Consider the following 27,354-nt stretch of genomic DNA (forward strand, 5'->3'; position numbering starts at 1 on the left):
ACTTAATCAACTCTGAATTCTCCCCATCCCCCCCAATGGTTCTTGCATCTAAATAGCAAAGAAAGTAAAAGGAGGCCGTGAACACCACTGGTTTTAATGATGCTTTAATGTTCATGGGTTTCATGCACGTTACTAAAACCTGTTTTTCTCATAACGTAGGATTTTTAAGACAGACCTGGCCCGTAGCCATGGATGGTAATTACATTTTATGGACATCTGGGTTAAAATAAAATTTTCCCATTCCACACAGCCTATTGCAGTTAGTTGTAACATGAACATATGGGATCCCCACTCTTAAGTAGAAGAGAGGCATAGTGAGACATGATTAAAAATGGGAGAACTCTGTGTTTTTTTTTCTTTTGGCATTTTTAGTATTAGAGAAAGTTACCAGGCTGACAGCTTTGTGAGTAAAGGCTTCTGGTATATAGTAAGTGTATGTAATTAGTGTATCTTGGATAGTATCAGTGTGTGTTTACCACAGTGCCCTGCCTCAGCCTTATTTGGGTGGACCACACACTGGAGTTTAGAAAGTAGTTAGGTCTCCTTACCCATATAACCTTTGATTCCTGCTCAAATCACCAATAAGGGGCTCTGTTGTGATGGTTGGCTTTGTGATGGGGTTATCTATTCACTGTATGGAAACCAGTAACCTCCTTCAAACAGGACATCCCACATCCATTGGATAGTATGGACTGTTAAGTCTTTTAGGCCTTTATCTTGCAATGTGATGCATGTGGGTCTTCACTGGGACTTGGCACAGGATAAATTGTGGGACTGGGACCTTAGTCACTGTTGACTTCAGTCACAATTCTGCAGTCAGTCCATGTGAGCAGATTTTATTTATTTGTCGCAATTTATAACAACATATTTCATGATGCTGCGGAATTAAGGGAAGGCTCAGAGAGCGCTCTCAGAATAATCAGGGGAATGGGAAAACTTATATGAAGAGAGATTGAAAAGATTGGGATAGTTTACCTTGGAAAGGAGATGAACAAGAGTAAAAATGAGAGGTATATAAAATAACAAAGGTTCCAAGAAGATAGATCAGGAGCTTCTGTTCTCTCTATCTTATAACACAAGAACAAAGGGACAGTCAATGACATTAAAAAAATGGCAAATTTGAACTTATTAAATGGAAAGATATTTTCACACAATGTGCGATTAAACTGTGGAACTCATTGCCACAGGACACCATCATAAACAAATCAAGATTCTAAAAGAGATGGTATATGTTATGTGGATAACAAGAATATCCAGAGTTATAATCATGAATGACAATATACATTTTGGAAGAGCTATTAAGCCTCATGCTTCAGGGTTTAAACCAATCTCCCAACTACTAGAGATTAGGAGGTTTTCTTCCACCTTCCTCTGAAGTATCTGGTCCTGGCAACTGTTGGAGACAGACTACTGGACTAAAAGGACCACTGGTCTGATCCAGTATGGCAATTGCTATGTTCCTATGATCTTGGCCATAGGTTGTATTTGCACCAGTGATGTGATGATGAAATACTTGATTGCTGATATGTGAGAGTCATTAACTCCTACAAGAAATCCTCAACTTGACACCTGTGACCAAAGGATTAAATGTAAACTAGCCATTGCTCTCAAGAATTTCTCTGTAGGTAATTTACTAAATGACTTGTTTTAATTTTGCTTAGACTTTTCTGATCACATAGTAAAAAAAAGGGCTTAATTTGTTGTAACCTGCTCAGTGTTAGCAGTCTACCGGTAAGAAAAGCCTACCATATTGAAAACAGTTGATTTTACTGTATAAGTGGATGTCAGATCCTCTGTCTCTATATTATAGACTTCAAATAAATGCAGGTCCATAACAGACTGATTTTAATTCTTGGGGAAAAAATGTCAGTGTGTGGAGGAGAAGCAGCTTATATATATATTTTTTTTTTGTCATCCCTTTGACACTTATGGAGATCTGAGGTATTAGGCTTTTAAGCTGCTTTGTACAGTTGAAACTCATTTGACAAGGACTTGCACAGATGGTGCTTTACTTTCTGTCAGAAATGTGACGCTTTTTAATTTCCCTCGGGTTGGCTGAGTGAATTTGGCCAGTATTTCCTCCCTGGATATATGTCAGGTGTTCTCTGATTTGCTTATCTGAAATCGAATTCACTCTGATAAGAGCAGTAAGTGGGTGCCTTTAACACTGGACAGGGCAGACATTATCAAGCATCTGTTTCAGCCCTGATGTATTCAATAAGTACTATATCAGTAAATGCTTCCTCTCTAATATGCAGAAGAATGAAATGCTGAAACTTACTTATATATATTGGAAGCAAATTTCCTTTTGTGATGATGGGATACATTCGAAGAGCGGAGGAAAAAAATGGAAAAAATTTACAGTTGACTAGACAAGGAGTTTCCTTTGGAAAGGAGATGTTAGTTTGTCATTGATTTGGCTTAAAGCATCATAATAATATTAGCTGTGAAAAACCTGCCATACGGAGACAGGCACCCTGAAAACTGCTGACACCTGGAAGACCCAAATTCGTCTCGGAATGGACTGGGGCAGAAACACGTACAGTTGTTTAAAGATAGCATTCATTAATCTCATTGACTCCAGTCCATCTGTCAGGCAGATTGTTACCAGTATATACCTACTTAAATTATTAAGAAACCCTTTGCTTTATAATGTGTTTTAGTGAAAGCAATTGCCTGGGTTCTAAAAACAGGTTCTGCCATCTGATGCTCATTGAGTCTATAAGACCTATATGCTTACATCTCAAAGGAGAATTTTGCTGCGAGATGCTTTTCTCATCACAAATGAAAACCAGGAAACAGAACAGCCTGTTAGCATAAAATCTGTTTTCCACTATTCATTCAATCTTCACAGCCCTGGACCTGACCACTTACACTGTATACCATGCCTTGGGGGGAAAGGCAAGGGAGGGGGGATAAAAGTACTGTATCTGATCATCACACAGAGATATCTTGTCCAGTTGGAGACTAAGGTCTTGATTCAGGAAAGCACTTGAAAACATGATTAAGTGCCATTAGTCAATGAGATGTAAGCATGTGCTTAATTTTAAGCATGTGCATAATCCTATCAAGTGTTTTGCTGAATTGGGACCCTGAGTCCTGATCCACATCACAAATATGGGTAGCGTTGGCAAGAGGATTTGACATAAAAGCTGGATACACTGCAATGTTTGTTTTAAAGATCCATCTTCAGAGCTAGAAGTTGAACCAGGAAATAAAATCACTTTGTTGTGGCAACAGCAAATTAAGAACTGGTCCACTATCTCCCTGTTTTGAGTACCTGTGCTCATGCTGTATGAAGACAGTAGATTTTACTAATATATATGGCATTCAAAAGGAGGTCCTTCATTAGTATCGTGAGCCATTGTTTGATATTGCCCATTTTAACAGTTATCCCATCCAGATTTTAAAGGAACATTGGTTGTTTTCCCTTGTGTACAAAGTTTATTTATTGGCCTAGCATGTAGACTAAAACGGCGGTCACAAAAATGATGAGTAAGCTATCAACACTGGAATTTCAAACAGTATGAAATATAGTAGATAGTCTCTCAGGTATGTGAATGTATCCAAGGTTCTATATGTGTATTTGTTTATGCATCATGAATAAGTCACTCGGAACACCACTGGGGCCCTATCCTGCTATTTTCAGGGGCCTTGCTTGGGCAAAATGGCTTCTAATTACAGAGTCAGGTCATTATCCGCATACAGCCAGAGCCTCAGCTGGTGTACATTAGTGTAGCTCCTTTGAAGTCAATGCAGCTAAGCTGGTTTGCCCCAGTTAACGATCTGCGCTGTAATGGATAGATTGAAGTGCAAGAAAAGATTATTTAATTGTTTATTTTGAAGTTCTGAAATGTGGAAAAGTTTGTTTGGGAACTATTGAAATGGAAGTAATTTTTATGCAAAGGTCGATGTGTTTATTAATCAAAGATATCATTTTTTTCTGACCATCCTAGGCTTTTGGGCAGGCTCATACCAACCACAAGAAGGTAGCAGCAGATGGAGAGAGCAGGGAGGAGACCTTGATTCAGGAGTCTGCTACCAAAGAAGAGTACTACATGAAAAAAGTAATGGAGCTGCAGACTGAGCTAAAGCAGCTGAGGAATGTCCTTGCCAATACCCAGTCTGAAAACGAACGCCTTAATTCTGTTGCACAGGAACTGAAAGAGGTAAGGGCGAATGGATGCTGTGCATCATAGCATGAATTGTGAGAACACTTTGTTTCTCCCATTGTGAAATCAGTGTTCTACTTCATACCTGTGAAGTCATCCTGGGTCAGTATTCCGTGTATTTACCCCGCAGCCAGTAGGACAGGGTGTTGCTCTTGGGAGTGTAAGAAAGCACTGTATCAGCTAAGAAACAGGAAAATTGCTTAGCTCAGGCAGAAAGAATATCCTGACTCAGTTCTGTCTTGGCTTGCACCCTGGTAGCAACTTCTACAGTGAAATCAATGGGGTTGGATCAATATGTGAGATGGGATAGAATTTGGCCCTTTTATTTATATAGTAAACTTAGAACTTCCTGCAGCCTAACTTGAAAAGACACACATGCATGGGATAAAAACCTTGAACTTAGTTACTGTCAAGGTCCTAATATGATTTCTTTGTGTTATAGTTATAAGTTTGTATTTATCTCATGGTAACAGACTGCTTTTCAAAGGTCAGTTAAATTGCTGTTGCAAGAGATCTGACCCTTTTATTTCAGTGCTGATCATAATATTCCTTTAGTGTTATGGCTGCACAATATTAATAGTGCTGGGCTATCTGGAGAGAGAAAATAGAGACGTATAACTGATTAAACAAACAATTCCATTATTTATGAACTCTTATACTTCAAATAAAAACAAAATCATACAGGTATGGAGGGAGGTGAAACCGGTAACATTTTGAGTATAAAGTTCACAGACGTCAAACAATTCCTTAAATTTAGATAGGATAAAAAAAGTCTAAAAGCGATAAATTGCAGGGAAGTTATTTCATAATTGTTTATTATGAGACTTCTTGCACCTGCCTTTGAATCCTTGGATACTGGACTGTTGGGGTAGTTCTCTATAGGTTAATTATCTGATACCACTGGTATATATTTCACATTGCTAAGTGACTTACAGAGGCGCCTGGTTTAGTTTTCTTTCTCTTCTCTGTAATTGAATGGCATATACATGGAAAATACATGGTAGGAGAAATTCTGCAGAAGTGGGAAATCTTAAATTGAGTCCTTCTGGAAAATTCAATTATTTCAGCACAGTAGAATAGAATCAGTCAATACCTAGCCTTTTAAGTATAACAGCATGGGGATTTGCAGCATGAATTACTACAAGTTATTGAGTAGGAATAATCTAACTCTCTTCTATCGCTGATCCTGTGCCATGATCGCAGGACTATAAAGCTGGAGTCCAGCCATGCTAATATGCTCAGGCAACATGAGCATATGAACCAGTCTCTGCAAGCACATGCAAAGCTATCATGTATTTATTTACTACTATTAAGAACAGTTTAAATTCTTTCCCGTTCCTTTCTCTTTCCCCTGTCATATCCCCCACTCCCACCGCCAGGGCTTTGTGCACTTAATGAAATTCCAAATGTTCCTTAAAATGTGCTGATAGGCAGATTACAATCCAAAATCAACGAGTCACCAGCTGCAGTTGATGTTTTTTGTGCTGTCATGCTGAAACAACTCTGCCTGATTTGCTTGGAGGCATCATGTTGATTAATAAAATGTTGTCATGCTTGCATTAGGACAGGCTGTTTAGCTTGATTCAGGTCCATCCCTCCCCCAGTACACACATGCTGTTTGCATGAGATGGAAACTTTTTTTTGTAGATTTGTGCTGAGAGAGCTGAGCAGCTGTAAAGAGGGAAACAGTGACATCAGATCACTCATGGGAACTCAGGGAGATTCTTCCTCTGTTTAAAAAAGGAAGTTGGAAGTTTGAAGTTTTCTGTGTTTTGGAGTGGGGAAAATCTGCTGAATTTCTTCACCTTCTACATCTGACTAGAAATCAGCTGTGAGAATAATGTAAAGAATTTAATTTCATGTTTGACTATAAATTTTAAATGGATCTATTAAACTCCGAGGAATCCTGCATTTAAAAAAATGTTCGAAGTTTGAGAAACCATGTATTTTGCTATAGTGTGTGTGTGTGTGTGTGTGTGTGTGTGTGTATTCTAAAATTTAGACTCCTGCTGATGAGTTTGAGTACTTAAGAATAATGCTGCTTTAGAAAGAGTGGTTGTATGTCATTTCCTCTCTGTCATCTCATTGCTTTTCTCTTTTTCCCATTTAAGTCCCAGCTGTTTCTTCTGCTAGGAAAAAAATAACAGAAGGCCTTTAATGTTAAAGTGAAAACATCTGGGTCAGCTGGCTAATATATTTTAGGATCCATCCACCCCCCACCCCTGTGAAGGTGCTTGCTTCTGCACCACATTTAAATTTAAACTATCCTGTAATTACCATTAATAGCTCTAATGTTGCGGCAGCGTTAACAATGTTGTTGTAGCTATCACAAGTTCTCCAGTCTATTTGGAGCCAAGTCAAAATGCAGCAAATATCTAACCTAGACTCACCATTTTCCAAAGCAGTGGGTCAAGAAGTGGCAAAACTTCAAACAATTCCTGTTTCGTCATCATCATCTTCAGTGGGTTGAATAGCTAAATCGTTTAGCTACTTGGTTGAGTGTAACTGGGAAGAGACATACAGGCTTCTCTTTCTATAAAGATTTATGGATACAGTACATATAAGTGAGTTTATTCAAAGCCATTATAGGGGAGAATTGGAGGAGATTATGCAACAGCAGTTGTTGATTGGTGAGGAAAGTCTCCCCACTCCATTCACCATGCAGGCATGGACAGCCCTAGATTTGCGTAGAAAGACAGACACCAGACCATAGTCCAAAAAAAGACTCCATTCCCTGTGAATTATCCTCTCAACAGCAACATAGATGGCATGGGGTATGGCTAACTGGTCAATGACTGTACAGACAGATCCATTGGCTAACATCCACTGTGGAGGAGAACTATCCAGGTCACAGACACTACTGCAATTTGCCCCTCTCCCCCTATCACCTGTCAGAGTCCCTGTGCAGGATTTGGCCCATTCAGTGTGTATGTTTGGGAAGTTCTGTTTTACTACTATTAGACAGATTTCTTCAAAAGGTACGGGCTGGCTCCTGAGATCTCTAATGGAACAGAGCGCTGTTCGCCTCCTCTCTGTTCATTTCAGATCCGGTCCAGGCTGGTAGTGACTTGTCACCTGATGAAGGAGGGTGTTTTGTCAACGAGATCTGAGGTGGCTTCAGTCCATTTCCTAGTGGCGTATAGCAAAACTGTCCCGAAGTCGAGAATTTGATGGATGAGGAGACTGAATCCCAGTCTCATTTTTAGAAGTGATATATTTGGCATGGTTGGTGTGGGAAGCTAGCACTACCCATGCAGTGACCTATTGTGTGGATATAGGCCTTCAGTTTCCATGCTTGTCAACCTGGTATCCTTTTTTTTTTTAATCTCAACATAAAAGAAAGATCAGTCTATCCTCAATAATAGAACAGGGAAGTGGTTGTACTGAGACTGATTAGCAGCTCATCTGGAGTTATATTGGACAATATTAGTGGTCATGTAATGTAGCAGGATGTGGTTGACATTGGATGCCTAAAATAATTAATAGATTCCAAGGCAAGAATAGACCATTGTGATCATCTAGTCTGACCTCCTGTGTAACACAGGCCATAGAACTTCACCAAAATAATTCGCAAAACATATCTTTAAGAAAAACATCCAATATTGATTTTAAAATTGTCAGCAATGGAGAATCCATCATGACTGTGGTAAGTTGTTCCAATGGTTAATTCCTTTCATTGTTAAAAATGTATACTTTATTTTCAGTCTAAAGAGCTAGAACAAACATCTACCTCATGCTGTTGTCACCATCAGAAACTGTGTCCGAAAGGGGATGTGCAATAAAACTGTCTTCTCATAAGCACTCATGTGGAGGTGATCAGTGTTTTGCTAAGGAAAAAATGACCTCTGGTACACCTGAAGTTGCTGGAGTAGATCCAAGTGCTTTTGACCGTTTTCCGTTGAATCATCTAGTTCAGTCCTGTTGAGACAGGTTGACAGGGTGGTTACCAGATGTGAGTTCAAGTGCTGCCATTAGCTAGCTCAGCAGCTCTTGTGCCCTGGAGGAGTCATTGAAGGGACCCCTCCTGAACAATTAGTAATTACCACTCCCTTTTCTCTTCTTTCATCTCTTCTGCATTTTAGCAGTAGGATTGCAAAGCGGATTATTCCAACCCTCAATGTTAGCCACGTACAGTAGATAGGAGCCAAAAAATAATTGAGCGGTGCTTTCCCAGAAGAGCATGGAAAGTGGAAAGATGCCTCCGTTATATAAACCGAAGAAGAAAATATATCTCAGAACAATTGTCTGTATTGTTTCAGTATCTGGGTTTAAAAAAAAAAATCAAACTATTTAAGTACTAGGCAGGCTAAAATGACATGGCTCTATATAATCTGCAGAAAATTATGATTGAAAAACAAAACTCTCTTATTCATGGTTATCAGGAAGGTATGGACAAGCGTCATTCCTCTAAAACCATAAAGTGGCAGTTATTTTCCTAAGGAAGCTTTTTGTGTTGCTTTGTTCTGTATTATCAGTCATCTTCGCTTGGCTGCGCTATGTAGAGAAAATGCATGTCAAACCGCAGGATAATTTACAAAATGCAGTTTCCTGATTCTGTTACCTGCAGGGATTTCTCCCTTTGCTTCCCCAATCCCACCTAGTTTTTGTTTACTTTTTTTTTTTTTTTTGCATGGTTAATGCTGACAGTTTTTTTTTTCCCCCCTCCCAAAAGTATTGTCCTGTGGGAGGAGTCACAGAGTTTTATAAAAGTATATTTGCAGAGGGGCAACATTTTGTACATGACAGTTTTGTTTATTTCCTAAGACCAACCCTTTCTCCTATGGGGACAAAGAAACCGAGGAGGCGAAGTAGGGTAGCAGGTTAATGTTGTATTAAGGAATTAGCCCATTCACTGCACTTAGTGCCCTTTTCTCTTCCACATAAGTATCCAGTGCTACATCAGCCCTGTACTGATGGGCAAGCTTTCTGACTTCAACTCACACTCGAGGAAGCAATTCCCTTTGGTGACTTCTGCCATGCCCAGCTAGGCTGCACACTAACTCCTCCTGTTGACAGTATTTATGTACTGTCTGCAGCCTAGACGTCTGCCTTTTTTAAGGGTAGAGAGATGTTCTGAAGGCGCTCTCTCTGGGCCTGCTTACCAGGCAGGATTTTTTTTTTCTCCCTCTTTCTAAGCAGCATTTCCAACAGGGAGAGGGCACTAGCCTAAGGCAGGAGCAGCATTTGCTCAGTGCCAGCAGCATTTGCAGTGTGATCCAGCACTCGGATCCTCTCCTTTTTAGCAGCAGGAGTCTGCAGCGTCTTCCCCAGCCAACAGCGGAGCTAGAAAAAGTCATGTAGAGGGCTTTCAGGTCAGTGTGCTGAAGCAGGATTTTTCCTCCTGTTGCTTTTACCATTTGAACTGGAGCATGGCTTCAGGCACAAAGGCCTGGGGCAGTCAGAGGAAAGGGAATGCCCAAGGTTGGGGAACCCTCCCAGACAGCTGCTGTGGCAAAACATCTCAACAGGGAGGGCAAAAGCCCCTGTGCTTGGGTTTCTCAAAATGTTGCCTCTCTTGATCACTCTCCCCTTAGGCAGTGGTTCTCAAAGCCAGTCCGCTGCTTGTTCAGGGTAAGCTCCTGGCGGGGCTGGCCGGTTTGTTAACCTGTCGCGTCAGCCAGTTCGGCCGATCACGGTTCCCACTGGCCGCGGTTCGCCACTCTAGGCCAATGGGGGCTGCAGAAAGCGGCATGGGCTGAGGGATGTGCTGGCCGCCCTTCCCGCAGCCTCCATTGGCCTGGAGCGGCGAACCGCAGCCAGCGGGAGCTGTGATCGGCCGAACCTGCGGACGAGGCAGGTTAACAAACTGGCCCGGCCCGCCAGGGGCTTACCCTGAACAAGTGACAGACCGGCTTTGAGAACCACTGCCCTAAGGGATCAGCCAAGGGTTTGCTTCCTGTGGGCAGCACTGGCTCTTTCACCTAGCCCAGATACCCCAGACTAAGTCAGGCAACCCCTCAGGGTCAGAAGCTTCAGGTTTGCCCTGGGCCCTCATAGAAGTGCGATATCCTGGCCCCACTCCCCACATAAGGCTCCCAATAGGCCCAGCTCACATAGGTGCCTGGCAGTGGTCTTGGGTTCTTTAGTTACTTGAGCCCTAGAGGTGACAGCATCACCCATTCAAGATCAGTTTCCTGGGTTTTGAGTCTTGACATTAAAATACAGAACTGGAGATGGGAAAGATGTTGCTGAAAAGCACAGAGCCTGCTGTGTTCATAGCAGTTTGTCTGTGTTTTGATTTCTAGCAAGTGTGTATTTTTAGGTGCCAACACTGTCACCATGGTAGCTCATTAAGCTGGCTATTAGACTCAAAGCGCCCGTCTGCCTATAGCAGCACTGTCTGGTGCTCTTCTCTAAGTACACAGTAGGGCAATTGTTCAAGTCCTCCAAGTTCCCATAAGCACTTGCCGTAGCATCATAAGTAATGGGAAGAGTATTCCCAAAGTCATGGGTGCACTTCTCTTTCCCAGTAGGATTTATAGCTAAAATGCTGATTAGTCCTTTGTGTATTGTTATCCTCTGTTTTTCCCCTCTCAAATAAACTGGTAAACTATTTACCTAATTCAGCTAGGTCTCTTTAATTTAGTATTGTTTGAGGTTTTTTTCTTTTTTAAAAAAAATACACAAAAAATCCAAGTTGAGATAGTACTTCTATTCAGATGCACCTGCCAGGAAACTGAAAATAAAGGCCTCAACTTGCCAATTTGCAACACAATGAGGTGAGGTAAGGATGAAGATATTGTTAGTCATATAGCATCATAAATTTGCGTGCACACACTGCAGTCAGGCAGATGGAGTAAGCCTCATTCCCTAGCCTGAAGATTTTATAATCAAAATAAAATAGACAAGACAGGACGTGGGAAAACAGTTCATGTAAGGGGTGGGGAAGAAAGATTTATGAGAACAAAGTAGAAAGTCCTGGAAGAGACTTATAGGAGGAAAGAGGGGTTGCTTAATGATAAATAGAATATAGAAGAGTAGGTGTGAAGCTGGGGCCTGGTCTATACCTAAAAATTTGATCGATCTAGCTACGTCACTGCAGGCTGTGAAAAATTTCCTGCCCTGTGCAACATAGTTAGGTCAACCTAACCCCCACTGTAGATACCACGAGCTACCATGTCTTGGAGAGGTGGATTAAGTCTGGTGACGGAAAAACCCTTGCCATCGATGTAGCACAACAGCGGCATAGCTGCAGCGCTGTAGCTGGGCCGTTGTAATGTAGACATGGCCTAAGTTTTAGAAAAGGTTGAAAGAAGCAAAAAAGGAGAAAGGAAATAGTGGTGCATGAAGAGCAAAAGAGAGAGATCGTATCAGAGATGTAAATGAGAGTGAGAATGAGGCATCTGTTTCTGAGCTCCTGACATACAGGAGACCAGTGAAGGATTTCATGAAGGAAGGTGACGTGATCAGAGCAGTGGGAAACAGAGACAGCTTTAGCAACAGCATTTTGGAGAAATGTGTGTGGGAAGAGGTTGCAGGTGGATAAGAGGTGAAGAACAGTGGAGTTGTCAGTGTTGGTTGTGGAACAAAAGGACTGACCTGCATAGTTAAGTTTGATACAGAAATGTAGTAAATGGGTCAAGTAGAAAACAGGTTTGGAGAGAGTGAGTTGAAGATTCTAGCAAGACACCTAGGAGACCAGAAACAGTTGAAGGTACAAGAGGGAAAAGGGTGTGAGCTGAGAGGTAAATTTGTCATTGGCGTAGAGGCTGAGGCTGTGGGAGCAGAGGTAGCCACCTAAAGAGGGAATGTAGATGAATAAGAGGAGGGGATGAAGGGTGGAAAAGAGAGGGGGAAAAAAGACCATTACAGAGATGCTAAAGGAGCAGTCAGAGGCTGTCTCTTCACTACCAAATTTAGTGTGGTGCTTGTTGTTTGTTTTTGGTTTTTTGACTGTTGGTATAAACAAGGCTCAAGTGTTATTTATGCCTTTATTTTCTTTATATTCTTTGTCTTTTATACAGTGCCTGAGCCACACTAAAACTTATACCAGGGCTCAAAAATGGGTAGTCCAGACACAGCCAGAGGGAGATGAAAATCAGGAGAGTAAAGGTTAGCAGAAGCAATAATGGAGAAAGTGAAGGAGAGAGTGGACTAAGTATATTATAGAGCTGGTCAAAAATACAGTAAAACACTTCATAATTCATTTATTTAAACGTTTTGAAAATTTTGTGGTTTTTAGATACTATTTCTTGAAAATAAACAAACAAAAAAATCTCAACCCTCTCCACAGCTGGGCAGCTCCCGACCCTCTTCCTGATATATTAATGAAATAGCCAAATTTGAAAAATTTGTTTGGCAGAGTCAGCAGATGTAGCTGTCTTTATTTTCTTTAGATTGCTGTCCTGAGCTGAATATGACGTGTGAAAGCACAAAGTTACAGTTTCTCAAGTAACTTTGCTCTTAGAGGCTCTGATTATTTTTCAGGGTTGAATTCAGTTTCCCCTCTTCTTCTTCTTTTTTTTTTTTTTGTTTTCCTCCTTGTGGGGAGGGTTTGATATCTCACATCACTCATTTCCATTTTCATGCTTCCTAGGGGGAGAAAACGCTTTTAAAGAAGTTACATTTATATATTGCTTTTCATTCCAAAAGTTTCCAAAATGTGTTAGAAAGCATGCATGTATCTCACCACTGTGAAATGCACCCTCTGAAGGGGAGGGGCAGCATACATCTGACACACAGCACTTTGCACAACAGTTTGGGGAGGTAGAGAAGATGCCATGGCAAACACCAATTTCAGGAAAAACACATTTGGATCCTTAATACCCTCACAAAATAGACTTGATTCCCTCTGGAATTCATACCTGTGGGACTAGAGAGGGCCTAAAAATTCAAACAAAATACTCTAGCAAGTGGACACATAGTATTTTAATGTGAAATTTTTTTTCAATTTATTGAAGAAAGCATTATTTATTTATGGTTTAGAAGAAAGCCTATTGAGACGATGCAGTTTTTTAAATCATTAATGGAGCTTGAAACTGACTATTCAAAGCTCTATTTGGCTGAAAGCTTTTGTTTGTGGACTAACAAGACTCTTTCATAAAAGCATACCAAAGACAGGTCGATTTCCCAAAGGAACCAAGCCTATCAAATGTGATCTGCAAGACTGGATTCCTTATCACCCCAACATATTGAAAGAATTAGAAGAGTCACAGTGTGAATTTTTTCTTTCTTTTTTTTCTCTCTCTCTCTCTTCCCCCACCCTCCATTGACTCTAGAGCACTGGAAGGGATGTCTGGGTAAATGGGCAGAGTAATTGCCTGTCTTTTGTTCATTACAGGAAGTTCAAATATGGTGATAACCGTATGATACAGGCACGCTGCTGGGTACTGTCTCAGCATATTGCATATGGTTACAGATGGCAGCTGTTTTTTTCCCACCTTTTATCTTCATTGGAGTTGATTTTACACTGACAACTTCCCCTTTTTTTGATAACGATGAGAATTTTTTATTTTTACAATGGGGAAGTAGCATATATCATTTGTAGCCCTTTGAGAAATAATATAAAATCCATTTCAAAGAAGATGAATTGTCATGGAAATTCAATTGATTTGCTTTGCATGTATTTCAAGAGGCATCTGCTCCTGATTTCTCCATTGTTGTTGTGCACTGATATATTCAGGGGAAAGATGTTAACAACAGCATTTCTCTTCCTGTAATGGCTGCATCCCAAAGAGTCAGAATTTTGAAAAATAAATTGATGCTGGAAATTCAAAGAGATGCACGTGTTACTCTTTAACTGTACTGTATATTTTCAAATTCCAGGTTTAAAGTAACTCGTCAGTGCAGAAATTTTTGCCATGATATTTATTAATCTATTGTTTTTTATGTAATAAGAGTCTCAAAGGTTCAGTTAGTGGTAAGATTCCAAGGTGAATTGGGAATTGCGCCCCTTTTAAATAAGCTGGTATGTGACCATTGGTGGTGCTGCACTGCAAGGAACATAACGCTTTTTTTTTTTTTTTTTTTTTTAATGATGGCTTCTTATGACCTTCATTTTGACCTTTGTCTGCTCAGGGTTTTCTGACCAGCATAAGCTCTGGAAAAGTAAAACAATCCCCTGTGAGGTAATCTTTTATCTGATCTGAAAACTACATACACAATGTAGTGTGACTGAGAACATTCTAACCGGCATGACTGTGGCTTGAAATAACCTGGCAAACCATTATTAAAAGTGTTCTTTTGCTGCTGGATGAAATCTTCTTCTCAAACTCCAGCAGTATTACAGTTTATAGGCCACAGAAAATAGGGGCACTGTTTTGGGTTCGTGGCTCTGGGTTTGCTACCTCCATTATGGGACAGTGGCCTCTGGCAGTATTTCCAAGTAAGATTTGTTTGGCGTGTGTTTGAGAGGCAAAGGTTTGAAAATAGGAAAGAGCATGTGTAGTACATTCTAAAGCGTAATTGTAATGTACTTGAAGAAAAACAGTTGTATTTAGTATCTTGGCAGCTAGCAAACTGACCCAGAACTGCTTCTAAGATATTTTTTCAAGCCATTTTAGGTTGGTGTTAGGGATGAGGGAGGAACGTGACAAAAAATAGTCCAAATAGGAAGCACAAATACTCTGTTAGTGAATGGTCACCGGAGTACTGACTTGTGCTTTCACTGCACCAGCTCTTATACTAATTATTATTGTTAATTTCTCTGTCTTCTTACTGCCTATATTTTTCTGTGCCTATGCCATTCACAGCAATTTTGTAAGTCAGGTTGAAAAAGAAATTCCACAAAATACCCTAGTTTTGCTACCTTACTAATATGTCATAGATTCATAGATATTTAGGTCAGAAGGGACCATTATGATCATCTAGTCTGACCTCCTGCACAACGCAGGCCACAGAATCTCACCCACCCACTCCTGTGAAAAACCTCTCACCTATGTCTGAGCTATTGAAGTCCTCAAATCGTGGTTTAAAGACTTCAAGGAGCAGAGAATCCTCCAGCAAGTGACCTGTGCCCCATGCTACAGAGGAAGGTGAAAAACCTCCAGGGCCTCTTCCAATCTGCCCTGGAGGAAAATTCCTTCCCGACCCCAAATATGGCGATCAGCTAAACCCTAAGCATATGGGCAAGATTCACCAGCCAGATACTACAGAACATTCTTTCCTGGGTAACTCAGATCCCACCCCATCTAATATCCCATCACAGTCCATTAGGCCTATTTACCGTGAATATTTAATTACCAAAACCATGTTATCCCATCATACCATCTCCTCCATAAACTTATCGAGTTTAATCTTAAAGCCAGATAGATTCCTCTCAACTCTCTTGCATGTAAGATAATATTTTGGGTTGGTGGCTGAACATGGGGATCCGGTCTGTAAATGCAGGTCAGATGTTCTCTTCCTAGATGAAAGGGATTGAAATCCGTGTTCTTCACAAGTTTGTTTAATTTTTATTCTCTCTTTCAGTCACAAATGAATATGGGGCTAACTCATGAAATCCTACCATGTTTTGTCTTTTTATTGCTCACGAGAGAGGTCCGTTGCTGTCGTGACTAGTGTTGTCAATCCAGAATGAAGGATTTGCTGAAGTTTTGGGATAGTTTGCACTGCACTGAGTCAAAGCTATCATTCGTTCATGTGTCAGAAGTTGATCTCTTTAATTTGTTATCCATTGTCCAAACAGGCATGGCTGAAGGGGAAAGCATGTGGTAAGGCAAGTTAAGGAAATGGCTGCTTCCTGCTGTGTGTGGTGGTTCTGGTTTTTCTGCTCCCCTTTCCATTAAACAGAGGCCAGGTCAGGGGAATGGTAATGGGAATAATAAGCCTGTCATCTTTTGGATAATTGGTTGAATCTAGTCGTTTTCAAAAGTGGCTGAAAGTTGCCATCACGTGACAACTAACTTAATGACCTCTGTGAAAAGAGTTGGTGGTGTCAGTCTGGGGTCTAACGAACAGTTGTCTACAACATAAAAAACATCCCCGCATCTGAGAGTAACTAGCGCTGCAACTGCCAGTTTCAGGAGAGCGGCCAGTCAGTCACTGAAGCCAAGGTATAGATGCAGCACTCGACTTCCACAAAAGAATTGAGGACATCTGGTGAAGCAGATTGAGGACGTCAATCTTTAGTGCCTTTAACTTGACTCCTTACATTTTGATAACCACTGTAACAGAGCTTCTTTAACGTCACACCTTTCTCTGTTGTTTCCAGCCAGGCTTCTGATTTCTGTGCTATTTAGAAAAAAGCAGCTTTTTTCTATCATCCATTCAGTGAAAGTGGATTTGGACACGACCGAGAGCAGTGTCTGCATTGCCAGCATATACCTAAACTATACACCAATTTTGTTCCAGTACAACTATTTCAGTTAGGGGTGTGATTTGTTTGGGTAAAACAAACTAGTTACCCAGTACAACCTCTAGTGTGAATACAGGTAAATCATTATAAAGATGCCTTGTACTGGCACAGTTTATTTCCTCATGGGAATCAACTACATTGGCATAAGAACTTCTAGACCGGTATAACAGTGTCCACACTAGGGGGGTTGTGCTACTAATATAGTTAAAGCAGTGTAGAACTAGATATTGGGACAATTAGTGGTACAACTCTTGTGTGTAGACAAGGCCTTAGAGTGCATTACACTAACATTTTACAGATCCACCCAACACCTATCCAGTGAAGCGAAAGTCCATGGATTTGAATGTATTGATTCTTTCTGAGGTCTTTGTTATTTGGTAGATCACCCCCCCCCAAAAAAAAAAAAAAAGAGAGGAAGGCAAAGGAAATCTCTAGAAACAACATTTAGTCACTGTTTGACAAGTGTCCAAATTGCTACATCTCCACATCTGTTTCTGTAAATTACAAAGAGCTGTGAGACATTGTTTGGAGCTTAACTGGGAAAAGTGGGCAGCAGACTTTATCTGCAGTTGGTTTGATTATAATAAACCTGAAGTTATTTTAGTGAATCATCAGCATGTTTTTAAGGGCTATCTCCTGCTGAACAGTTTATAGAAGTGGCTAGAGAGACAAAAAACATGTTAGTCACTTCCTTTTTATTCACTGGCTCCCAAAAACACTGGACTACAGGCAGTCTTCGGGGTTGGATGATTATTCACAAGGAAACTTGCAGTATCTGTGAAGCCAGAAAAATGGTGCTGGCTATTGAAACTAGAACGCTAGGTGACTCCAGTTTTGGAACCGTTAATCTCATCAGAAATTGGAGTACAGCTTCAGCTGTAGCTGAGGTGAAGAGTTCGACTGAAGTCAGAGAGGCTGTGCAGCATGAGTAAGGCTGCACGTTTAGGCTTTAAGCGAATGCCACTACTTTGGTCTCTGTAAAAAGGAGGATAAAGAAAGGATTTAATCCAGTAACCCAATATAACTTTTTCTAATAGTATGTTTTCACTGCAGAGCTAATTTGTGTGCTCACCACCCAGCTCTGAGCACCCATTAGCATAGCCTGGGTTTGACCGTATTCTTCTGGTTTCATATGACACTGTTTAATATCTTAAGTTTTTGTTGGTCTTTGAGTGCTTGCTCATGTTGATTCCATTCTGGTGTGTGCGTGACCATGGGCACAGTTGTCGGAGACTTTTGCCTTAGTGGTATCCGTAGGGTCGGCTGTGGTGACCCCTTGAGTGCCATGTTCATGCATCGGTATATTAGGCGCTGCCAACCCCAAGCCCTCTCAGTTCCTTCTTATCACCGGTGATGGTTGCTTGAAGCACTTTGTCTTGCAGATCACAAGAGCATTAGCGGTTCTTTACAGCCTTTATCTTCTTTGTACATAGTTTGTAGGTACATAGTTAGCCATTAAGTTAAGTGTTAGGTTAGCTGGTAGTTGGAGGCCCGGTTGGTTGGGCTTCCCTCTCCAGAGTAGGGCATGCCCTGCTCTACCAGCTTCAAACCATGTTTGACATACAGCAGGCCAATGCCTATCAGTGACCCCCCACGACAGTTGCTTGAAGTATTGGGGGAATCCCATAGAAAGGACAAGTGTCAAATCTGTAAAAACTTTCAACCTAGAACCCAAAAGGACCCAGATATCTGCTTGAGGGCCCTCCTCATGGAGGCTGCGCTCCCGGGACGATGCTGGCTTCTGTAGAGCAGTACTACAAACTGCCAAAATGTGAAGTCCAAGCCCACCTCCAAGGATACTGCTTGTGAGTCACCTAGCATAGAAAGCACTCGAAGAAGAAAAAAATGGTTACCTGCCTTTTGTAACTGTTGTTCTTCAAGATGTGTTGCTCATATCCATTCCATTACCCACCTTCCTGCCCCTCTTTCGGAGTTGCTGGCAAGAAGGAACTGAGAGGGCGTAGGGTCAGCGGTGCCTAATATACTGACGCATGAGCACGGCTCTTCAGGGGGCACCACAGTCAACCCTACAGATACTGCCAAGGCAAAAGTCTCTGACAACTGTGTACGTTGGTGCACACACACTTAGAATGGAATGGACATGAGCACAGATTTCGAACAACAACCGTTACAAAGGTCGGTAACTGTTTTTTCCCTGTTGTATAGAGCACACAGTATAGAGCTCCAACACTCCTCTCACTCCGAAACTCCCTCCATCAGAACATTATACACATCCCTGAACATAACTCCCCTGATTATAACAACACCTTGGAGTGTCACGAATACAGTTCAGCCTAATGGGTTGTTTTGGTATTTACTCATTATAAGTAATTTTAAACAGTGATGTAGTCCAGGTCAGGTAGTTGTGAGTTAAGATCTCAACAGAATTAAATAGAATAAGCTAAGCCCATATTACATCCCAGAGATATGGTAGCTTGCAAAAACTATGCTTCTTACTACATTGGTAGATTTTTTTCTTTTAAGGCAAATACAATGATGTTGTGAGTTTACACCTAGCCAAAACTTCAACTGTTTACATATATCAGTTATGACAAAATTACACTGATAGGTCAGATGTACCCTGTGACATCTTTCTTCAGTTCATAACTTCCTGCCCTGTTAACATTGTTAGTTGTAAAGACTTTCCCCAAATCTCTCTTAATTTGTGTAGTCTGGCACTAAATTCCTGAGAATCTTCTCCCAGACTGCTGCAGAAGATGGAGTTAACTTCAAATCTGCTTGACAAGAATGTTGTTGTCAATGATTAATGGACATTAAAATAGGTCTTTAATATTAGAGTAGAAGAGAAAATAGGGTAGACTCTTTAGGATCTCAGAGTAGAGGAAGGCCAGGCATTAATTAACCAGCAAAGCTTCAGACAGTTAAAGTGGAATATATGTTTTACAGATATGAGGAGACAAATTAGACACACGTTTACAATGGGATATGACAGCAAAATCAAATAGGCAATGCTGTGTTGGGCTACAGAGGGATCGTACCATGGAGTAGTGAGATAGTAGTTGCTTTCTATAGGGATATAATAAAACTGCACATGGGATTTTCCATTCAGAGTTGACAAATTTGAGAGAGTGCAGAGAAGAGCAACAGAGGCTACATCTGTGCTACTGGGACTACAGCAGCATAGCTGTGGTGCTGTAGTTTTGCCAGCATAACCTTATACTGTAGATGCAGCCCACAGCTCTGGAAGGGGTTTTTCCACCGCTGTAGGAACGCCACCTCCTGAGTGACAGTAGCTGGGTCAACAGACATGTTCTTCTGTTGATCTAGCTGTGTCTACACTGGGGGTTAGGTTGGTCTAGCCACGTTGGTCAGGGATGTGGATTTGTCATACCTCTGAGTGAAATTTTAAGTGTAGACCAGGCCCAAAATTATCAGTGGGCTCAAAAGAATGCTTTGAGGAAAGGTTATAGAATTCAATATGTAGGGCTTGGGTGAGGGAAGGAGGGACATAGCTAGGAAAATGGGTTGAAATTAAGTCAGAGAAAACTCACACTGAATATTGGGAAGAACTTCCTGATGTTGAGATTTGTTAGCCTGAAGAAAAAAACAGCCTTTTTAGAGCAATGGTGACACCTGAGACATTTGAAACTAGACTGGGCAAAACACTGTAGGGTAAAATCCTGCGTTGGCAGGGAGCTAGACTGGACAATCCAATCTTCTGTTCCCATCTTGAGTGTTGCTTTATTATTATTTAGACTAATCCATCTTCACTCCACTTCCAGTGAACAGTTTGGAGATCATTGACAGTCATGTTGATTGTGATTTGCTGGGAGAGCCATCATGCACAGAATCAGAAGAATAATCCTTGATCTGCTCATGGAGAAAAATGCTAATTGATTTGAGTATGTGAATAGGGCCATGCTATATGCAGCAGTCTGGCAATAACCAAAGGAAAGACTCTGTTTCTAAATATAAGGCTGTAGGCCAATTTCTGGAAAGAGAAACTGCCTTTCTTCAGTTTATTGTTCAAGCTATCACATCAGATTACACACACTTTGCGGTTAGAGAATACAATGTAATAAATAGGTCAGTCGTTCTCAACTAGGGGTACATGGACCCTGAGGGTACGCAGAGGTCTTCCAAAGGGTTCATCAGCTCATCTAGATATTTGCCTAGTTTTACAACAGGCTACATAAAAAGCACTGGCAAAGTCAGTACAAAGTAGAATTTCACACAGACAGTAACATGTTTATACTGCTCTATGTACTATAGACTGAAATGTAAGTATAGTATTTATATTCTAGTGGATTTATTTTATAATTATATGGTAAAAATGAGAAAGTAAGCAAATTTTTCAGTAAATTTTGTATTTTTGTCTGATTTTTGTATGCAAGCGCTTTTTAAGTGAGTTGTAACTTGGGGGTACGCAAGACAAATCAGACTCCTGAAAGAGGTACAGTTGTCTGGAAATGTTGAGAGTCACTGGTCTACGTCGTACACTTCAGTCAGGAAACTGGAACTTTAGTGCTGTCTTATTTCAGAACCCTAACTAGTGCTACTTCAACATTTGCTTGGCATCCCTTTGTCTTTGAAAGTCACCAGATATATTTTTATTCTGGGTAGAACAATACCACATTCCTGGGCTTTTTACTACCATTTTCTAATGGGGAAGGGCACAGGGAGGAGAATGTCCCTGAACTAAAATAAGGAAATTATCTTTTATAATAGGCACAGAATCAGATGTCTTTGGCTGAGTTAAAATCTGACTTCTTGTGTAGTTAAAATATAATTTGTAACCTGCCGTGGCACTTATTTTATATAGACACATTCTTTGTGTGGGCAGTATGAGATGCTAGATCTGGATGTACAGATGTGGCATTGCCAATTTCTATACACCCTCTATATCTTTCTGGCTGTCAATTCCCATTGTCTTGCTTATTGCTCATTCTATTTTTCTGTATGTGTGCTTTAGTCTTATCTCTCTTTGTTTCCTGTCTCCTAAAAAAGAAAGTCTTTGACCTTCTACAAAACATCAATTTGTTGACTGTTACTCTTTGACCATAAAATGATGTGTCCATATCCTCCCTGAATGCTTTCGTAGGGTGCGATTTTGCCCTGATCTATCAGCTAACCATTATTTCTGGAACAAAAGTGCATCTTGGGAAATGGCAGGCAAGTCTTCTGAATGCTGAGTGTTCTTACAAATTTGTTTTCCAATTATCAGTTTCCCTTCTTAATCTCTCGCCAGCACTTTTGTCTAAACAATGAACTGCGTAAGATGGGAATGTAACATCTAAAATATGTGAATCCAGGAGCTTCAAAACCAGAATAAAAAAAAAAAGTTACTTAAGATCTCTATTCATGAGTGGAAATGAGGTTTCCCATCACTTGATCTAAAAGCAAAAGTTTCTCTATCGATGTGATATGAGGTGTCAGACTGTTTGAGGGTTATCTGGATATATGTCCCTAAACTTAGGTCATTCAGGAAATTTTAGGCATCAGAGTGGCTTAGCAATCTGTTTTGTTACGTTATGCTCACTATAGACACCTGGGGTGCAATCCTGGACCCAGCTTTCATCAGTGGGAGTTCAATCAGGCCCGAATTTCACCTCTGATCAGCTGTGAATCATGCTGTGTGTTTTTGTGCTTCAAAGCTCTTTTAAATGTTTGTAGATTTCAGGAAAGCTGCTGAGTCCTGTGGAGACTTAGGTCACTTTGAACGGTATATATGCAAAGCCTAAAAGTGACTCCTCTGAACGGTCCCTGGAAACCCTCTCTCTATTAAGTGTAAAGGGGGAGGTGGTGGTAGCTGGTGACCAAAATAAGTGGTGGAACTTCAGGTAGCAGAGACCCCTCCACTGCTTTCTTTCCTACCACCTCCATACATCAGACCATCCCCCCCTTCCCAAAGGGGGACCACATTTTCCAAACTGAAATATGGACAGTGGGAGAGTGGGTGTCACAGGAGAATACGTAGGTGGGGGGTGAAGGATGTTGGTGGGGAGGTGTGAAAGAAAGAGAGGCCCCTTTCAGAATAAAAAATGGAGAAGTACTATATTAAGGAGCAATGTGACCCCCTCCCTATTCTCCCCTTCCTGACCTTTTCTTTTTTCTCTCTCCTTTCCATAGACTTCTGCCCCTCGGATCTTATTCTGTCTTCCCCTACTGCTTTAACACTTTCTCTCTCTCCCTCCTTCATTTTTCCACACTCAGCCCTACCAAGCCAGCCCATCCCTCTGCAAGTCCAGAACCTCATCCCCAAATTTCTTTGACCAACCCCTCTCTGCCCTGAAACTTTCTTCTGCTTGATAGCTCTCCCTTCTATTGAATTCCCCCCGGAGTCTGAATCCCTTCTTTTCCCTTGACTCAAAAATTAGCCCTCAAACCCTTCCTGTTTCCACCTGACTCCCCACTCAGGCTCAGAATCCTCCTTGAGTCAGAGACTTGCCTAGTACCATCAAGCTGAGTGAGAACCAATTCCTCTGGCTTAAGACCACCTTCCTTTATTCCACCCCCCTCTGTCCTTACTTGACCTCAAGAAGTAGGAGCATAGACCCCATACCCTGTCTCTGGAGGGGCTAATCTGAATTAGCCCCTAAGAACTTTCTACTCTGTTTTATACACAGTCCCTCTGCTTGCTGCCCAAATACTTCAGCCCCATCAGGAGTCCCCCTGTGGCAGCAGGTGGTGTTGCAAGCTGGAACTGTCTAATAGTGTGGCTGACTGCTGGGATTAGCCCTACCAGCCTCTAATAACTCAGCTCCTCTGCAGGGAGAGACAGGACTGAATAGGAACATTGCAATTTCCTCATTCCCTTCCCTCCTCCCCCCCACCCCCCATCTTCAGCCCTGGTGGCTTGCGTCTCGTGTCCTGGGATTTTCAGGGCTGAGAGCGCCCCTGCACTTAGAAGATTTTTGGAGTAACTTGAGAGTGAAGCCTTTAGTAAGAAAACTGGTGATGCCTTCCTTTCTATCCACTGAATCCTCGGGTATCTGTCCTGGTCTTTTCAGTACACTCATTGAGGAGCAATGGCAGAAGAAACAGTCCTGCTTCTGCCAGATGAAAGAGCCTGGGAAGGATGAGGCACCCCACAATCCATTGTGCTGTAGCTAGGGAAACCCCGGCCCCTGATTGATGTATGGTAGTGGCCATCTGGCACTGCTTGAAGATCCCAGTGAATGGGTTGGCTAGCTAGAAGACACTTCACAGGAGAGGGACTGGGTGACAGTAGGACACATGGAAGCCCTTTTAAAGGTAAGGGATTGGGATGTGTGGGTTAGTGGACTGGCAAAACGGGGTTTAAATGACCAGGGTTTAGCTTGAAGCTTCTAACAAAAGTTGAAGTCATACCTGTTTCCCTTTTGTTCACAGCTGTATTGGGGTTTTGGTTTGGTGGTTTGGACTCAGTGTTCTGTGTTAGCTTACATTCTTTGATTTGTCCAGCATCTTTTAAAATCAAAGGGCCTGATTTTTTAACGCTGTTTAGGTGCTTACTTCATCTTGATTTCAATGGGAGGGAGGTGCTGAAGTAACTTTAAAGATTTGGCCCATAATCTAGTGCTGATGGAGTTTACAGTGTCATTGATTCTCACACGCACCCTGTTGGTAAGAGATTAGACTAGGGCAAAGATTTTTTTTTATTTTTTAACGTGTGAAGTCATGCTGGTGTTCGTTTCATAATAAGGTGTTGATATCTTTTGATAAGTGCAGAAGATAACATTGCTGTGAGGCAAATTGGACTACAGTGCGTAATAGTTAAGGTATTGCTCTGATATCTTCCGGGCACTGTGCTTCATTTTGGTTCTCTTGCTATGCTACTGTGTGTTGCTTCCATGATTGACTAACTTTATTATTTTCTATTGCTGATTACCACAAACTGAGAAGCAAGCAGATGCCTGTCTTTTGGCAAATAAAGATCTTCCAAAGACATGTTTTTAGGCAGGTGTGCCTTTCTTATAAAGCTCCCACAGCACAGTCATCCCTTCCCTCATTGCCAAGTTGGCAGAGACATATAATCTCTCTCAAAACAAGATCTTCAAAAAAATCCTTTGAATTAACACCCTTAATGTTCAAATAGACCGTTGGTTCCCTTAGCATGCCTAAGAAGGGTTAAACCCCTTCCTGATTAAAACGAAGGACATGGAATGCTGCCAATCATTTAAATGTCAGATTTGAAAAGCAGCTGGAGTTTAGCTGTTGTTAGCAAGCAGTACAGTGCAGGGGAGGGAGAGATTATTATAACTGTGCCACACTGTGCCATTCACACCACTGTCATTATGTTTGGGTCAGCATTTTGCTTGTGTACACCCACTCTTGGGGGGAAGGGCAGTATAGAATTTGGACACACGTATACACCCCAAAAGCTGCATTTGAAATCATGAGGTCATTTCTTTTAATAAAGTGTGAAAATGTGTAAACAGTGACTGGATGAAATTTTGTGCTTTTCGTTTATAGCATGAGATTTTGCAGGTGACAAGCCCACATTATCAGCAAATCAGAAAACCACTGGTGCTTGGTTTTCCTCAGATATGTGGAACCCTTTGCTTCTAGGACTTACCTGCAATGAGGGCTTGTTTGCACCACTGTAGTTACACCTATGTAACTGCACTGGTGCAAGTCATTTTTTACACCAGTGCACTGCAGTTATACTAGGGTTTGCATTGGTGCAGCTGTATTAGTGTAGAGACACCAGTGCCAAACACCCCACCCCTAAACCACCTACCAAAAACCCCATAGTAAACAAACCTGCAGATTACTGACCCAGGATGGAGTCCAGTGGGTGGTGGTAACCAGTGAGGTGGGAAGAATGCCACAGCAGACATTTTTGATTTAGGCTTGTGACTGAAGACAGCATAGATTATTTGATGAAGGCAAGATCGTCAAACAAGGAATACAAACAAATAAAAGCGGACAGAAAACAGACAGTGATGTCTCTGTAGTCCCAGCTGCATGTGCACAGATGTCAACTCTCCTTATTAGCCCTGACAAATAAAGGGTTTGGGGTTGTGCTTTGAAACTTGGCTCTTTGATTGGGTTAAAAAATCTGATGTGTTAATTATGTATTAACTATGTATTAAGCAATAGTTGCTAATCAAATATCTGTATTATAGCAAGGCTTTGTGCTGATTAAGAAATTATAGAAGATGTAAATGCCTATGGGGTTACTGCTCTTGGCACTTTTTAATTAAGTGAAGCTATAATGTTGCATGGAACAGAAATCCATGATGGTATATATTTTTGTTCTCCACTGTTGCAATAAACCTCTCTTTAATGTTACAGTGTCACAAAAGCTATTTATTTAAAGAGTTTATAAGCTGTGACTAAACTTTGGAGCTACGCAGGTAAACCTTGGAAATAACAGAATTATTTGAGAAAGTAGCAGCTATGATGATGAAGGTATTTGTTATTCTCCATGGAATTAGATGTTTGGACACAAGGGGGACAGGGAAGAAGCCAGTCATTCACATTCACCCGTAAAGTTGGCTGCTGTTAAAATATTTTAAAGGTAACAGGAGCTATATATTAGACATGGTAAAAGGTAGGAGGAATGGTTATCCCTAACTCTGTCCCCTGCTTTCTGGGGGGTTCCGCAGGGGAAAGAAAGATAATGCACACCATCCCTCTTGGAACCCAGAGGACCTTCTCTCTCTTCCTCCCCCTTCCCATCTTTTATTTCCCTCCTGTAGGGTTCTTGTGTCTTAGAACCCATCCTGTCTGTCCCAGGAAGACTGCCAGAATTCATTTATTTTAGGTCTTTGGTTTGTAGTGGTATTGTGCAAACCTTTTGGTGTGGTTTCCATTAGAAACCAGAAATTGATCCAGGGTCACTCAGAAGTTGGCTCCAGGTTCATGAATCTTAGCAAATCTGGCATGACTTTAGGATTTGTAGCAAAACCTAAAGACAGGTGAGATTTGGGTTGCATCATGAAACTTTCACTTAGGTCTTCTTTTAACAGCGCTTACAGAATATCCACAGGATATCACAGTAGGTGCTGCTTCTTCTGTTAGAGGCTGCGGGAGGTGTTTTTGTAGAACTCCCAGCCTTTGATAGTCCAGAAGGGTGAGACACTTTTGGTGGAATCTGCCCTTGGTTCAGACTCCTGCATGGGAGCCTGTTGTGCTAAATACTAACTGCTGAGCCAGGCACCTTATGCCTATTTCATTGTTAAAGGAACAGATAATACTTTCTTTAAAGAGGTGAAGTTTTAATGAGATGGCTTGGAAGCGAGGCTTTGACCTGGATATAATATATCTTTTTTTTTTTTTGCTCAAAATTTTTTCCCCCTAAATGAAATCAGGTTAAAGTTTGAATGGACACTTAACATGTAGTTTAGGACCCACTGTGTTTCTAATAGCACTAAACTCATTGTTGAAGTGAACATAGTGCTAGTAAGAGAGAGCAGCATTAACACATGAAGGGTTGTACCAAATGCAGGATCAAAAAGGGGTGGTGTAATGTAATTCCCCAAGCGACCTCTGCCTTCCTACAAGTGACATTTTTTATTTTCTTTTTAAAAGTAGCAGTCTTTCCACTTAAACAGCTTGAGTCCTGCCTAATGGTGTGCGGGAGAATTAGGGAGTACTAAGAACTCTGCTCCTCTCTCGTGTATTGGGTGCTAGTGACACTCTGTGCTTAAAACCTGTGATCTGCAACCCCCTTTAATATGTTTGACTACCTTCTGTTTCCTATCATACCTGGTTTTAAAAACCTAGCCGCTTCCGAGAAGACTGACCAAGTCCCCCTTGCAGTCCCTGACTTCAACAGGAGCACATGCCTGGTTTTTAATTATCCAGTTGGCATAATGTCCACTTTATATTTCTTCTCCAGTTAACTTGTTCAGACTGCAAACACACACTGATAAAAACATTGTAAAATGTACTACGATCATTATTCTCATCAGGTATGACATAACACTTTCTGCTGCT

The 27,354-nt window shown here is 41.3% G+C and overlaps 1 protein-coding gene across 2 annotated transcripts in view; it reads left to right on the plus strand.

The window, feature by feature from the left end:
- BICD2 (BICD cargo adaptor 2) overlaps nt 1-27,354 on the plus strand; it is a 151,199-nt gene that overhangs the window by 83,958 nt on the left and 39,887 nt on the right. For both annotated transcript variants that reach the window (XM_084635355.1, XM_084635356.1), the window contains exon 2: nt 3,957-4,169. In XM_084635355.1, coding sequence (XP_084491481.1) covers nt 3,957-4,169 — 213 coding nt within the window. The remainder of the gene's footprint in view (nt 1-3,956; nt 4,170-27,354) is intronic.

The sequence above is a fragment of the Lepidochelys olivacea genome (assembly GCF_965140295.1).
Source record: "Lepidochelys olivacea isolate rLepOli2 genome assembly, chromosome: 7".
NCBI lineage: Eukaryota > Metazoa > Chordata > Testudines > Cheloniidae > Lepidochelys > Lepidochelys olivacea.